Genomic DNA, 16,847 nt, shown 5'->3' on the forward strand with positions numbered 1-16,847 from the left:
TCTTATTTGCATCTTTCCCCGTAGGGAAGTGATCAAGATTGCATGCAATACTCCAAATTAGGCCTCACCGACTTCTTAAACAATTTCAAAATAACATCCTAAATCTCGTACCAAATACTTTGACTTTTGAAGGCCAATGAAAGCTTTCTTTACAGCCCCATCTAGCTGTTTACCTCTTGTTACCCCAGCACTGCCATACTATCCAAGATGGCTCCGATAATCGTTGTCTTGATGGCTCCAATGGGAATCATCAGATAATTCTTGTTTAGCTGAAATCTGCAGTCACAGTCACGACTACTTCAGTAAGCAACACCGGTTTAAGACACTTATAAAATCTATCAATACTCAAAATTAACGGATCCTGTTCCACAGACTTGGATCGCGAGTGCAGTTTCCCTTTAAGAAACAGGAAGCAAGGAAAGCATGCTGGGTTGCAGCCCCCCCCCAACTCCCGCCTACCCCGCTGGCGAAAGTACAGTCTATCGAAAACAAAACTGAAGATCTCACAGCAAGACTGCTGTACCAGAGGGACATCAGGAACTGCTGCGTGCTCTGCTCACGGAAACGTGGCTTTTCCCCAACATCTTGGGCGCAGCACAGCAGCTCCCTGGCTTCACCATTTTCCGCAAGGGCAGGACGGCTCAGCCTTTTGAAGGCAGAGGAGGAGGAGTATGCTTTATGATTAACTCATCGTGGTGCACGGACGTGGCGGCTCACTCTCAAGTCTCCCACTTGCCTTGGAACATCTTGTGGTTGACTGTCGTCCTTTTTACCTTGCGAGGGGAGTTTCCTGTCATATTCCTGGTAGCGGTGTGCATTCCACCTCAGGCCAATGTCAGGCAGACATTGGAGGAGCCAAGTTCCTTAATCAGCAGACATGAAGCTGCCTTCCCTACCTTTGTGGGGAACTTTCACCAGGCCAGCTTGAAGTCGTCTTTGGTCATCTACCACCACCTGTGGAACCAGGGGAGCCAGTGCGCTTGACCACTGTTATACCACCAGCAAGAATGCTTCCACCCGAGCTATATATACGCGCCCAAGCCTTCTGCACAGTACTGTGTGCCGGGAACATTAAATCTGATTCTGAGGCCATCCTTCGATGAAGCATCTCCACGAGACTCCCTGCTGACAACAAACTTCACCAAACAGCAACATGACAACAATCAGATCGTCTGTTTCCGCAATGTCACCGGATGGGCGCATACTGGCTTCAGATCGCTGAAGGAAACTCTGTTTTTAAACTGTAATGACTGTATTTCACCCGAGAGGAAAGACTGATCTCCAGCGTAACTAACGTCCCTACCATAGCGAAGGGTTCTGTAACAGTGGTGCGCACTCTCAGTGCTAGAAGAGGAAAATATCGGGCTGGATTGTGGAATTTAACTTTTCACTGGGATTTGAGTCCTCGGTTCAGCAGTAAGAGGCACTATTGAACTCTAGTGCACTAGTCAAATTCAAAGTCACCATATATACTACCTCAAGATTCATTTTCATGTTGGCATACATAGGAACATAAATACGATGGAATGCGTGGAGGAGGTTTACCAGGGAGCTTCCTGGATTAGAGAGTGTGGCTTATGAGGAGAGGTTGAGCGAGCTGGGGCTTTTCTCTCTGGAGCGAAGGAAGATGAGAGATGACGATAGAGATGTACTGGATGATAGGAGGCATAGATCGAGTGACAGTCAGAAACTTTTCCCCAGGGCGGAAATGGCTAATACGAGGGGGCATAATTCAGGAAAATTATTCCAGGATTGAATAGCCTGTCATATGAAGATCGTATGATGGCTCTGGGCCTGCATTGACAGGATTTAAGGAATGGGGGGGGGGGGTAATCTCATTGAAACCTGGGGAATGGTGAAATGCCTTGAGAGTGTGGATGCGGAGAGGATGTTTCCTATGGTGGGAAGAGTCCAGGACCAGAGGACACCAACTCGGAATAGAAGAGGAGGAACGTTTTTAGCCGGAGTGTGGTGAATCTGTGGAATCCTTTGCCACAGGTCAAGTCATTGGGTATATTTAAGGCAGAGGTTGACAGATTCTTGACTGGTTGGGGCATGAAGGAATACGGGGAGAAGGCAGGAGATTGGGGCTGAGAGGGAAAATGGATCAGCCATGATGAAATGGTGGAGCCGTCTCGATGGGTCTAATTCTGCCCCTATATCTTACGGTCTTATCATTTTCGGGTGATTGGAGGGAAGTACATAGGGGGAGGAATGTCAGTGTTTGATATTTTGATCAAGCTGCCGGGGTGGTGGTACAGGCAGATACATTAGGGACATTTAAAAAAGGAACTATTAGATAGGGGATCTTCTTCACTTATGCAGATGTGGAACAAGCTGTGGGGGACGCGGCTTGGTTAAGTATGTGGATGGGAGGGGTGCGAGGGGCCATGGGACTAGGCAGAATCACAGTTCAGCACATACTAGATGGGCCAAAGGGCCTGTTCTTGTGCTGTAACGCTCTACCACCCGATGCTGGCCCTGCCTTGCTAGGTTCCACCAGCATTTTGTACGTGTTGCTCAAGACTTCTAGCACCCTGCAGGGCCCTCTCGTGCTCATCAGGCTCAGCTGGCGTGGCGGACAGTTACCTGGGGGAGAAGGAGGATGGGGAGAAGAGGATACGTGGGCTGCGGCCAGCCGATGCCTTCTTCGACTGCCGGTCCTCCGGGGTGGTCAGCGACCGTTTCTGTGAAGCCGCCTGCTGGAAGGGCAAAAGGAAACAAGTCTTAGGGAGGCACGAAGGACGAGCGACCCACCAAACTGACCCCAGCGCCGCAAAGGGAGCCCAGGTTCAAAAACCCAACGTCACTGTCCACCTCGCCAACTTCTGAAGATCGATTCTGCACAAGAGTAATTTGCAACCGGTCACTTGCCAGAAGTCAGCGGGTCAAGGCATCGGAGGCCTGATACCTGCGAGTCCAGGAACTAGGAAGTCGGAGGCCCGGAGGCAGTCTGTCTGGGGTTGGAGGTGAGTGAGTTGCAGAGAGGCAGGTCATATTGTCCTGCTGAATATTGTGGGTATGCTCTGTTGGTGCTGGAATATGCGGCAACGCTTGCGGGCTGGTTGATTATTTTACCGCACTTTACCGCATCCTTAGAGGTACAGTACTGTGTAAAAGTCTTTGGCACACATACAGTCGCTAGGGTACCTACGGCATTTGTCAACTTGGAGCGGACAGCAAGTTTGTAAATCTGGCGGGAGCAAAGGATGTTGGGAATGGTGAGGGTGGGGCACCACGGGAGGGGTATGGGGAAGGTGGCAAAGAAGCAGTGCCGGGGTGGTGATGGGGGGGGCGGGGAGGAGAGATTGGCGCGGGTGCAGACACCCCCAGCCCTGAGACACCAGGCAAGGTCATTTCATTCCAAACAATTGGTTTATTGATCATTACAGAATGTCTCTCTGGTGCTTCCTGCTCCCTCCCCTCTCCCTGCCCCCTTCCTGCTCTCAGTCCACAATAGAGACCCATATCAGATTTATCATCACTTACCTGTCATGAAATTCGTATTTTTCACAGCAGCAGTATAGTGCAATACATAAAATTACTACAATAATGTACAAATAATGTACGAGCTACCTGCCAGCCTAGTCATCATATGGGAGCCCAAGCACGGGAGGATGAACCCTGGGCGCCCTCCCAAGACTACAGTCAACACGTTCCTAGAAGACAGCGCCGCGGCTAATGTAGATGAACTGAACACACTGATGAGGGAGAGGGAGAAGTGGAGAGTCTGTCATCGTGCCTGACACCGGCCCCCTAGGCCTGAGTCGACGTAGTAGTAATGTACAAAAGTCTTAGGCTCCGTAGTTATACAAGACTTCTGCACACAACTGCAGATCTGAATCTGAACTAGTGCAAACTGTAACAACCAAACTTCAGGTTACAACACACACAAGATGCTTGACACACACTGGGCAGGCCAGGCAGCATCTATGGAGGGGAATAAACAGTCGACGTTTCAGGCCGAGACCCTTCACCAGGGTGTCGGCATTTACTTACAGATTGACGTTTACGAAAGGCGTAGATAAGACAATCAGAATCTTTATTTTGCCCAGGGTGGAAATGTCAAAAACCAGAGGATGTCGGGTTAAGGCGAGAGGGGAAAAGTTTAAAGGAGACATGCGGGGCAAGTTTGTTTTCTTAAAACCAGGGAGTGGTATCCAGGATATCGTCAAGGAGCGATGCCTCAAAAAGGTGTCGTCCATTATTAGAGACCCCTACCATCCAGGACATGCCCTCTTCTCAGTGTTACCATCAGGAAGTCTAGAAGCCTGAAGGCAAACACTCAACGATTCAGGAACAGCTTCTTCCCCTCTGCCATCTGATTTCTGAATGGACATTGAACCCATGAACACTACCTCACTACTTTTTCTAAAAATTGCTGTTTTTGCACTATTTTTAAAAGTATATGTGTACCTTTGCACACATACTTACTATAATAGAGCTTTTCAAAAAATATATTTTGTCATCTATTGCATTATACTGCTGCTACAAGGTTAACAAATCTCAGGACATACGCCAGTGATATTGAACCCGATTCTGATACAGGCGGGTGCCTGGAACACGTTACCAGGGGTGGTGGTGAAGGATGTACAATTGAGGTGTTTCAGAGGCTGTTAGACACACGGATGTGCAGGGAAGGGAGGAAAGGGGCTGGTTTTGCTGTTGCTGCTTTCACGCACAACACGCTGGAGGAACTCAGCAGGTCGGGCAGCACCCGCGGGAACGAACAGTCAACGTTTCGGGCCGAGACCCTTCGTCAGGGCTGAAGAGGGAGGGGGCAGGGCCCCATAAAGAAGGTGGAGGGGGGAGGGCGTGTTACTGTTGCTGCTTTGTTGCTTGCTCTGCTGAACGTTGTGGGTCTGCTACGCTGGCACCGGAGTACGTGGCGACACTTGCGGGCTGCCCCCCCCCGGCACATCCCAGGTCGTTAATTGACGCATTGCATTGTAGATGTACTGAACAAATATCGATCTGAATCTGGATTCGTCGGGAGGACAAAGGAGGACACGCGGTTCTCAAGTTGCCCCATAGATTTAGCAAAGCATTAAAGGAGGGAATCCACGAGAGAAAGAAATACATACCCTTCCCGGTGTGGCGTACGAGTCCAGCAGATTCTCTTCCTCTTCCTCGGCTTGAATACTGGCCAGTGTTAAGTAAATATGTTGGTCACAAGGGAACTCACAGTCACCACTGCTACCGACAACTTACCCTCTTACCGTTCCACACTGGCCATGTTATCTTGTGCACCTTCGCTTTGTCCGTTGGTGCTGCCCTCCAGTGTTTGCTCGGTAGACGCCACGGTGGATTGCGTGCGCTCGATTGTGGGCTGCTGAGGGCTCATTCTTGCCGACAATCATCCATGCACCATCAATCTGCAGGACACGCCACTCAGAGACTTGGGCTATATTAGTTTCTTTTTTTGACTGCTGCCATATATGGGATACTTGCACCTTGTGCTGTGTATGACTGTTGGTACTATGTTTTGTACCTTGGCCCCAGAGGAACGCTGTTTCATGGTTGGTTCCGTTCATGTATGGTTGAATAGTAATTTAAATGTAAACTTGAACAAATGGCTAGATTTCCCGCTGGTCACCCATTCCCATTCCGAAATGTCTGTCCACGGCCTCCTCTTCTCCCACAATCAGGCTACTCTTAGGGTGAAGGAGCAACACCCCATATTCCATCTGGGTTAGCCTCCAACCTGATGGCATGAACATCAATTCCTCGAGCTTCTGGCAATTTCTCACCCCTCCCTCACCTGCTTTTCCATAGCCCATTCTGGTTCCTCTCACACCTCCTCATCTTCCCATCACCTCCCTCAGGTTCTCCTCCTCCTTCCCTTTCTCCCATGGTCCACTCTCCTCTCCAATCAGGTTCCTCGTTCTTCAGCCTCTTCTACCTATCACATCACAGCTTCTCGCTTCATCCCCCCCCATCCCAACCCACCCACCTTCCCCTTCACCTGGTCTCACCTATCATCTGCCACCTTGTCCTCCATCCCTCCCCCCCCGCCCACCTTCTTATTCTGGCTTCTTTCCCCTTCCTTTCCAGTTCTGATGAAGGGCCTCGGCCCAAAACGTCAATTATTTATTTCCCTCCATAGATGCTGCCTGACCTGCTGAATTTCTCCGGTATTTTCTGCGCGTCCTTCAAGATTTCCAGCATCTGCAGAATCTCTTGTGTTATTTAGGTCATAAGGTATAGGAGCAGAATTCAGCCATTTGGTTTGAGTCTGCTCCGCCATTTCATCATGTCTGATCCATTTCCCTCTCATCCCCCAGTCTTCTGCCTTCCTTAAATCAAGAATCTATCAATTTATCCTTCCTTTGGATAAACAAGAGAATAAATTAACTCCCAACGAGAGAGAAGCTCACCACTCTTTTTTCAGTCAGGCAGCTTCCATAGACGTACTTTTGAAAGTATCCCAACAGGTTTCGTACAGTTATTCAAATGTACAGGGATGAAACTCATAAGCACAGGAGATTCTGCTGGAAACCCAGAGACACACAAAATGCTGGAGGAGCTCGGCAGGTCGGGCAGCATCTGTGGAGAGGAATAAAGAGCCGAGATTTCGGGGAGAGACCCTTCATCTTCAGGGTCCTGTACTTCCTCCTTGATGGTGGCAGAGAGAAGAGGGCGTGCCCTGGGCGGTGTTTACCGTTTATCTGTGCTGTGCACTACACACATTAATAAAATCTAATTCAAAACGCATTTGTGGTTTTTGTGCTGTGTGCATCATGGGAGCATCGCCATCCGGAGAAACGTTATCTGTTTGGTTGTCTACGTGCACGCTCAGACGACCAACTTGAACTCGAGGGGAGCCAGAAATGATGGATGCTGCCTTTTGAAGATGTACTCAGCCCTGCGGAGGCTAGTGCCCACGACGGACACGGTTCAACCTACAGCTTCCGGCAGCTTTTCCCCGATCCTGTGCAGTGGGCCCCTCCACGCCACAACACACCGATGCAACCAGTCAGAATGCTCTCCATCTGTAGAAATCCGTGAGAGTCTTTGCTGGCGTACCAAACCTCCTCCACCTCCTAGTGAACTATAGCTTCGTGGTAGTGGCATCGATATGTCAGACCCAGGGTCGATCTCCGGAGATGTTGAAGCCCAGGAGCCTGAACCTGCTCACCCTTTCCACCACTGATCCTTCAGTGAGGCTTGGTGTGTGTTCCCTCGACCTCCCCTTCCTGAAGTCATGGCAGGGTGCAGTGACTAGAACCGCTGCCTCGTAACTCCAGCGACGCAAGCTCGACCCCCACCTCCGGTGCCATCTGTGTGCAATCTACCCGTTCTCCCTGTGACCGCATGGGGTTTCCCTCTGGCTGATTATGTTCTCCTCCACGTCCCAGCAACGTGCCGCGGGTTTGAGTTCGAAGTAAATCGAGGCAAACTCATTCCTGAACCATGCACGTGCCACCTCAGTGCCTGCTGAGCCCGCCTGCGGAAGGAGGAGGGTTGGACGTGGGGCTGGCAACCCCATCCCGTAAAGTCAAAGAAACGCCAGAGACCTCATCGCAGGCAGAAGAAACGTCGACCGTACTTTTCTCTCCCCCCACCCCCAGTCGATGCTGCCTGGCCTGCTGAGTTCCTCCAGCACTTTGTGTGCGTTGGTGCGAGTCCTGAGGCTCCTGTACCTCCCTCCTGATGGCAGCAGCAAGAAGAGAGCATGCCCTGGGTGGCTGGGGTTCCTGCTTATTTATTTACTGTTATTATTATTATTTTTTCCCCTTTTTGTATTTGCACAGTTTGTTGTTTGTTTTTGCACATTGGTCATTTGTCTTGTCTGCAGTTTTCCACTGATTCCTTTGTGCTTCTTTGTATTTACTGGGAGAGCCTGCAAGAAAATGAACCTCAGGCCTGTATATGGTGACACGTATGCACTTCGAAAATGAATTTCCTTTGAACCTGAGCCGGCTGGTAAAATCCGGGGTTGATGGGAATATGGGGAGAACAAAATGGGAATATTGGAAATGGGTGGAAGGTGAGTTCGGCCTCAGGGCCTGTTTCTATTCTCATAGGAATCTACAGCACATTACAGGCCCTTCGGCCCACAATGTTGTGCCGACCACGTAACCTGCTCTAGAAACTGCCGAGAATTTTCCTACTGCATAGCCCTCTAGTTTTCTAAGCTCCATGTACCCGTCTAAGAGTCTCTTAAAAGACCCTGTTGTATTTGCCTCTACCACCTTTGCTGGCAGTGCATTCCATGCATCTACCACTCTCTGTGTGAAAAACTTACCTCTGACAGCCCCTCAGTACCTACTCCCCAGCACCTTAAAACTCTGCCCTCTTGTGCCAGCCATTTCAGCCCTGGGAAAAAGCCTCTGACTATCCACTCGATCAATGCCTCTCATCATCTTATACACCTCTATCAGGTCACCTGTCATCCTCTGTTGCTCCAAGGAGAAAAGGCCGAGTTCACTCAGCCTGTTTTCATAAGGCACGCTCCCCAATCCAGACAACGTCCTTGTAAATCTCCTCTGCACTCCCTCTATTCTTTATAACATTATCCCTCGCCCAAAAACGATGAGGAAGTTGTACAATGTACATTTGGTTAAAAAGGATACAGCTCTTCAAGTGAGTTCAGGTCCTGTATTGGTGCCCGGAAGTTTCGTTTTCCTGTTGCGGGACCCATCTTATTGACTTTTTTGACAAGAATCTGCCAAAAAAACAAAAAAAACCACCATCTCAGGATGGGAACACCAGAGGAGAGAAAAACCGATTAAGGTTTAAGATTCACTTTATTTGTCTCATGTCTATCAAAAAGCCAACAACCGACACAGTCCAAAGGTGCGTTTCCGACGCCCACAACTCACTAATCGTATCCCGTACGTGGACGGAAACCGGATCACGCTGTAAAAGCGTAACTCTAACCGCTACGTTGCCATTGCCGCCGCCGAGAATCAGGAGTGTTTCCCTGAGTACTTTCTCCAGCGTTTCGTGCAGACTCGATACCGTAAGCACTCGCAGAGCCCCAAGGATGTGTCAGGTTTAACCGAATTACCTCACTCTCAAAGACCTCCAGGTTGTCGTCCGTCAGGGGAAGCCCGTTCCGTGTGTTGCTGAACGCAAACCATTCGTTCACAATCCCTTCCTCATTCAAGCGGTACCTGACGCACAAGTCCACCACTGCACGTTCACAGAAAAGGGAGAGAAAGACAATTAGGAATGAGAAAATGTGCGACAATCTTTCTGCACTTCTACAGACGTTCGTGGAGAGCATTCTGACTGGCTGCCTCACTGCCTGGTATCGGGGAGGGAGGGTGGGGGCTACTGAACAGAATCGAAATAAGCTGCAGAGAGTTGTAAACTCAGGTCAGCTCCATCATGGGCACTCGTCTCTGTAGTATCCAGGAGCGATGCCTCGAAAAGGCAGCATTATGGTCACCTTTCACCCAGGTCATGACTTGTTCTCATTCCTACCATCAGGGAGGAGGTACAGAAGCCCGAAGACACACACTCAACAATTCAGGGACAATACATATATACAGCACAATACAGGCCCTTCGGCCCACAAAGTTGTGCTACCTTAGAAATTACTAGGGTTACCCATAGCCCTCTATTTTTCTAAGCTCCATGTACCTATCCAAAAGTCTCTTAAAAGACCCTATTGTATCCGCCTCCACCACCGTCGCCGACAGCCCATTCCACACACTCACCACTCTGAGTAAAAAAACTTACCCCTGACATCTCCTCTGTACCTACTCCCAAGCACCCAAAACCTGTGTCCTCTTGTGGCAACCATTTCAGCTCCAGGAAAAGCCTCTGGCTATCCACACGATCAATGCCTCTCATCATCTTATACACTGGCACCTTAAAACCAGTCGCTTCGGGCCGACGGGGCTCATCAGCCACGATTGTGGCAGCTCATCTGGAAGGAAAACTCTGATCTCAAACCACCGCTGCCCTGGGGCTGTACCCACCCGCGGGGGAAGCTTTGGGAGTAAACCCCAAGGGAAAAATCCAGAACTGGAGCCCCCAAGGCAGCCTTAACGTTGAATTCAATGCTGACTGGCAGCTCCTGCGACGTTGCTGGTGCCAAACTGTATCGGCCTCTGCACGGGGGCAGCCTGTTGCAGGGGCAATAGTTTGCTCTCCGATCGTACTGTCCTGGCTTGTGTATCTAGGCTATTAGGACTAAACGTCTACGGTCGGCCCTGACCAACAGAGGCCTGCTACTGCCAATGGCAGTAATTTACTGCTATTTAAGGCATCAGTTAGTCTTGCATCTAACTCCCTCCAGGGCGCAGGCCTGGGCAAGGTTGCATGGAAGACCAGCAGTTGCCCATGCTGGAAGTCTCCCCTCTCCATGCCACCGAGGGAAGGGCATTAGGACCCATACAGCTTGGCACCAGTGTCGTCGCAGGGCAATGTGTGATCAGCAAGGGAGATGATGCTGAGTACAGGAAACTGTCACATGGTGTGAGCAGAATTATCTGCAGCTTAATATGAAAAAGACCAAGGAGCTGGTGGTAGACCTGAGGAGAGCTAAGGTACCGGTGACCCCTGTTTCCATCCAGGGGGTCAGTGTGGACATGGTGGAGGATTACAAATACCTGGGGATACGAATTGACAATAAACTGGACTGGTCAAAGAACACTGAGGCTGTCTACAAGAAGGGTCAGAGCCGTCTCTATTTCCTGAGGAGACTGAGGTCCTCTAACATATGCCGGACGATGCTGAGGATGTTCTACGAGTCTGTGGTGGCCAGTGCGAGCATGTTTGCTGTTGTGTGCTGGGGCAGCAGGCCAAGGGTGGCAGACACCAACAGAACCAACAAACTCATCCGTAAGGCCGGTGATGTTGTGGGGATGGAACTGGACTCTCTGACGGTGGTGTCTGAAAAGAGGATGCTGTCTAAGTTGCATGCCATCTTGGACAATGTCTTCCATCCACTACATAATGTACTGGTTGGGCACAGGAGTACATTCAGCCAGAGACTCATTCCTCCGAGATGCAGCACGGAGCGTCATAGGAAGTCATTCCTGCCTGTGGCCATCAAACTTTACAACTCCTCCCTTGGAGGGTCAGACACCCTGAGCCAATAGGCTGGTCCTGGGCTTATTTCATAATTTACTGGCATAATTTACATATTACTATTTAACTATTTATGGTTCTATTACTATTATTTATGGTGCAACTGTAACAAAAACCAATTTCCTCTGGGATCAATAAAGTATGACTATGACTATAAGTACCTTGTTCAAGGACACAACACACTGCCTCGGCTGGGGCTCGAACTCACGACCTTCAGGTCGCTAGTCCTATCAGTCATTTTCAGCCTGGGAGCTGTCCACTCGAGCTATGCCTCTTATCTGGTCGGTCACCTCTCATCCTCCTCCGCTCCAAAGCGAAAAGCCCTAGCTCACTCAACCTACCCTCATAAGATACGCTCTCCAATCCAGGCAGCATCCTGGGAGATCTCCTCTGCTTCCTCTCTAAAGCCTCCACATCCTTCCTATAATGAGGGGACCAGAACTGAACACAATTGTAGCCCTGATCTGTGACCTTGGATACCTGAAATTAAAACTGGGGCACACCCTGCTTAATGTAGCAATTTGGGACAGTGTACCTTGCACAAAAGCAAGAAGAAAGCACATTTTGCCAAGGACTCAAATCTCTCTTACAGAGATCCGCCCACCATGGATATGGAGGGGCCACTGCACAGGAGTGGCGGGGTGGAGATACGTCTCAACCAAAGGAGGTGGGAGGTGTTCCTTCCCTCCGCTAGCCTCCAGGTCACCCTTGGGTGAGGTGTAGCACCTGCTTAGCCCCCTGATCAGGGTCACGTGCAGCCACGGCAGCTGGTTAGCAGTGGTGGATGGTTGTATGCTGGTTATGCGACCACTGACGCCAGGCGGACAACCTCTGAGGAGTATCGATAATGGCTGGGGGCCACCCGTCTTGTGGAGACACTGCCCAGAAGGCAGCAACGGCAAACCACTTCTGCAGAAAACTTTGCCAAGAACAGTCACGGTCACGAGGCCATGATCACCCAGGTCATACAACACGGCATGCTATTATGATGTCATAGGCACGGCACACACTTCACTGGATCGGAAAAAAAAAGCTGCAGAAAGTTGTAAACTCAACCAGCTCCATCACGAGCACTCGCCTCCCCACCATCGAGAACATCTTCAAAAGGCAATGCCTCAAAAAGGCGGCATCCATCTTGAAGAACGCCCATCATCCAGGACATGCCCTCTTCTCATTACTACCACCAGGGAGGAGGTACAGGAGTCTGAAGGCCCAAGAAACCATGAATAACTATTTTGCACTCATTTCGTACGGACTTAATTGTTTTGTATTGTTTGTCAAATATTTGTCATTGTAACTGAAAGCAATTTATCTTGCCTTGCACTGTACTGCTGTCACAAAACAAATGTCTCAAGATACGTCAGTGACAATAAACCTGGTTCTGTCACAAACACAACGCGCCCCCTCCCCACCTCTGAGGGCATCTTCAAAAGGCGATGCCGCAAGGCGGCAGTAAGGACCCTCACCATCCGGGACATGGCCACTTCTCATTACTACTATCAGAGATGAGGTACAGGAGCCTGAAGGCACGCAAGTTCAATAAACAAATTTATTATCAGAGTACCAATATGTCACCATATACAACCCTCAGATTCATTTCCTTGAGGGCACACTCAATAAATCTATATCATAATAACCATAACAGTATCAATGAAAGACCGCCCAACTAGTGTGCAGAAGACAACGAATTGTGGAAATACAGAAAGGATGAATTAATAATACTATGTAAGTGAGCAATAAATATCAAGAACGTGAGATGAAGAGTCCTTGAAAGTGAGTCCATAGGTTGTGGGAGCGTTTCAGTGATGGGGCAAGTGAGGTTATCTCCTTTGGTTCAAGGGCCTGATGGTTGAGGGGTAATAATTGATTCTGAACCTGGTGGTGTGGGACCTGAGGCTCCTGTACCTCCTGCCCAATGGTAGCAGCGAGAAGAGAGCATGTCCTGGGTGGTGGGGGTCCCTGACAATGGATGCTGCTTTCCTGCGACAGTGTTTCATGTAGATGTGCTCAATGGTGGGGAGGGCTTCACCCGTGATGGACTGGGACAAATCCACTACTTCTTGTAAGATTTTTCATTCAAGGGCATTGGTGTTTCAACATAACAAAATGTTTTTAGGAACAACTTCTTTCTCCTTCACTATCATATTTCTGAAAGGTCCATTAACCCATGAACACTACTTTTAATTGCACCGTTTATGTACCCATTTTTGTAATTAATAATCTTTTGTCTTTGCACTGTACTGCTGCCACGAAAGAACAAATTTCATGTCATAAAAGTCACTGATAATAAAGTAGATTCTCGTTCTTTGAAAGCAGGCGTTATTTTCCCGACACCCCAGAAAAGGCTGGAAGGCAGCATCTGCAGAAAAGTACCCTTTGCTGCCTGACCCGCTGAGTTCCTCCAGCACATTGTCCGTTGCTCTGGATTCCGGCATCGGCAGTCTCTCACTCTGTCACCTCCCTACGGGTCTAATTATTGCGTTAATTTTTTTTATATGCTCTGTGCGATATAGCTACTGTTTGGCACCTTGGTCCCCGAGAAATTATTTTATTGTGGCATCCAGCATCGTGAAAAGTTGCAATAGACCACCCCAAGTCTTGTATTCTGTATCCAATACCCTGACCAATGAATGCGAGCAAGCTGGATGCCTTTACCACCCTATCTACCTGTCTTGCATTTTCAGGGATCAATGGAGCTGGTCTCCTGGGTCGCTTTCCTTACTCTCCTTCGATTTCTTCAATATGATCCACCCCTATTTAATTTCACAAACTGACCAAAAACGAACTGATTTGAAGAGAAACAGGGCCTGTGGGCCGAATGCCCATTCCCTGCTATGATTTCTTATCACGTCCGTACTCAGACTCACGTTTGTCCAGCAAACTGTCATCTTCAGTGGTCACGTCGAATGTTTCCAGCTCCTCGGCTATTTTCTTCGCTTCTATCGGCATCTCCGCGGCTTTGTTTGTCTCAGCTCCAAGCAAAGTTCATTTACTGAATCTCACCCAGCTACAAACGTGACCCCGAAGTGAACAGTGAGCACTCCGATTCTCCCGCGCGTACACTTCCTCCTCCCCCTTCCTATTGGTCCTCCAGCCAATCCGTCTGCAGCACAGAGGTCTTCCAGCCAATTCGTCTGCAGCACAGAGGTCCTCCAGCCAATCCGTCTGCAGCACAGTTGTACGCTAGCCAATTAGTCTACAGCACTCGGTCCTCCACCCAATCAGTCCGCAGCACACTTTGGTCCTCTAACCAATCAGTCTGCAGGCCATTTCAAAGAATTGGTGTACAACATCCATGATCTATAGCGACGCACACAAAATGCTGGAGGAACTCAGCAGGTCTAGCAGCATCCATGGATGTTTCGGGCCGAACCCCTCCTTCAGGACAGTAAAATCTATCGGGCCAATCAGCGTGCAGATCACGTGCAATATAGCCAATCGACGCGGAAGGCGGGATAAAAATCCCCGAATCACCCAATAGTGGAAACACGGGGAAGACAGCCCAACCACTCACCGGCTTACAAAGATACTCGCGTTTTCATTGGACAGTTGATGGATGTGAACCTCCGAATTAGGCGCCTCTAGAGGATGGGAGAACTTCCAACAACATCCATTCTTCAACATCTCGTTCCCCGGTCCAAGACGTTCACGAACCTTGGCAATTATGACAGTCATTTTTCTGAAATCATACCCTCAATTAACAGTAGAACTATTAACTTTCAATATTTTATAATAATAATAATAAATAATAAAGGCATCTGTTAGTCTTGCGAGACTATGGATCTGCGCCTGGAAAGTCTTCACTCTCCAGGGCACAGGCCTGGGCAAGGTTGTATGGAAGACCGGCAGTTGTCCATGCTGCAAGTCTCCCCTCTCCACGACACCGATGTTGTCCAAGGGAAGGACATTAGGACCCATACAGCTTGGCACCGGTGTTGTCGCAGAGCAATGTGTGATTAAGTGCCTTGCTCAAGGACACAACACGCTGCCTCGGCTGCGGCTCGAACTCACGACCTTCAGGTCGCTAGTCCAATGCCTTAACCAGTTGGCCATGTGCCCACACAGATACTATGTTAATTGGAGAAGAGGTGCCACTGGATTGGGTAGATTCCTGAAGGAAGGTCTCTGCGTTCAAATGATCCCTGTTCTCTCCTTGATGCTCTCAGAGGATGATGCCGGAGCGAGGTTTAATCGATGCTTGTGGATTGGACAGTAGTTCACATTATGATGTGTTTCCTGGTTTACGGTCACTCCTTTTTCCTTTGCTATTTTTTGGCCAACTTTGAATTGGGGCGGCCTGCTGGGTCTCAACACCTCCCTTTGCCATTTGGATACTGGACATCCTAACAGTAAGGTCACAGTCAGTCCGTGTGGGCAGCGACGTCTCTCGTCCCATCATGCTCGGCACTGGCACTCCCTAGGGGCGTGTGCTCAGCCTGCTGTTGTTTACACTGCTGACGCATGACTGTGTCGCAGGGTCCAACTCAAGTGTCAAGTTTGTGGATGATACAACAGTGGTTGGCCTTATCGAGAACGATGATGAGATGGAGTATAGAGAGGAAATGGAGTGGCTGCTGGATTGGTGTGAGATGAACTACCTAAATCTGAACTTGGAAAAGACAAAGGAAATCATTGTGGACTTCAGGGAGGTACAGACAAACCATCCCCCTCTGTGACTACATGGCTGCTCAATAGAGAGAGTTCAGTGCACCATGTTCCTGTGGGTTCACATCACCTCACCCAGTCCCTTAATATCACCTCCCTGAACAAGAAGGCGCAGCAGTGCCTCCACGTCCTAAGAAAATTGAGGCACCCATCTTAACTGCTTTTTACAGGAGCACCATTGAGATCGTCCTGACAAGTTGCATCTCCATCTGGTCTGGGAGCAGCCGAGCATCGGACCGGAAGCCCCTACAAAGGACTGTGAGAACGACCGAGAGGATCATAGGGGTCTCCCTACCGTCCATCGGGGGCATTTATCAGGAGCGCTGCGTACGCAGGGCCCTTAGTATTATCAAGGATCCCATCCATCCATCCAGCATCCTCTTTGACTTTCTACCATTTGGCAGGAGACTCCGATGCAGAAAGACAAGAACGGTCAGGATGGGAAACAGTTTCTTCCCCCAGGCCACAAGGCATCTGAACTCCCTGCTGCATCGCATTTGAAGTGTCACTGGATAATCTGTTCAGAACCTGACAATATTTAATACTAATGCACTTTAGTTTGTTATTTATGTGTGATTTATTTATTTATGAGTTATTTATCCTTAGCATCATAAGTTATTGTGTGTTATGTGCACTACTGTGTTTTACACCCTGGTTCAGAGAAACGTCGTCTCGTTTCTATATACATTTATGGTTATATATGTTTTATATATATGTATAAGGTTAAATGACAATAAACATGGCTGTTTTTTGCGCATGGGGAGGGGGTGGTTGATGCTTTTCTTTGAATGGGCTCCAAGGTTTTCTGTGGCTGTCTGTGAATCTCAGGGTTGTATACAGCATACAAACTTTGATAATAAATGTAGTTTGAATCCTTTGGGCCCGGCTCCCTCGACTCCTGTTCAATTGTCATTTAAACACTGTAATTCCATCAGTCTTGGCCGTCAACAGTGGGAGCTTGTCCCAGATCACAAACGCCCTCTGAATGGAAAATCTACCCCTCGTAACTTCTTTATAATTCTTCATTCTTCCCTCGCACCTTAAACCGGACCCCCTACCGTGAGAAAATGTGGTGCCACACTATTGCAGCTTGGGGCACTGGAGTTTGACCCCACCTGTAAGAAGTTTGTACGTCC

At 49.1% G+C, this 16,847-nt stretch overlaps 1 protein-coding gene across 7 annotated transcripts in view; it reads right to left on the minus strand.

Annotated features, from left to right (window-relative positions):
* Positions 1–16,847, minus strand: part of pola2 (polymerase (DNA directed), alpha 2) — a 249,450-nt gene that overhangs the window by 67,891 nt on the left and 164,712 nt on the right. For 4 of the 7 annotated variants that reach the window (XM_063036322.1, XM_063036319.1, XM_063036320.1 and 1 more), the window contains 4 exons: positions 9,014–9,138; positions 8,577–8,668; positions 5,085–5,142; positions 2,590–2,702 (listed from right to left, as the gene is read on the minus strand). In XM_063036322.1, the coding sequence (XP_062892392.1) occupies positions 2,590–2,702; positions 5,085–5,142; positions 8,577–8,668; positions 9,014–9,138 (388 nt within the window). Of the gene's footprint in view, positions 1–2,589; positions 2,703–5,084; positions 5,143–8,576; positions 8,669–9,013; positions 9,139–13,913; positions 14,390–16,847 lie in introns of those variants that run through there. The other 3 variants (XM_063036324.1, XM_063036323.1, XM_063036321.1) reach the window with 3 other exon arrangements.

This window comes from Mobula hypostoma, chromosome 30 (genome assembly GCF_963921235.1).
Source record: "Mobula hypostoma chromosome 30, sMobHyp1.1, whole genome shotgun sequence".
Lineage (NCBI taxonomy): Eukaryota > Metazoa > Chordata > Chondrichthyes > Myliobatiformes > Myliobatidae > Mobula > Mobula hypostoma.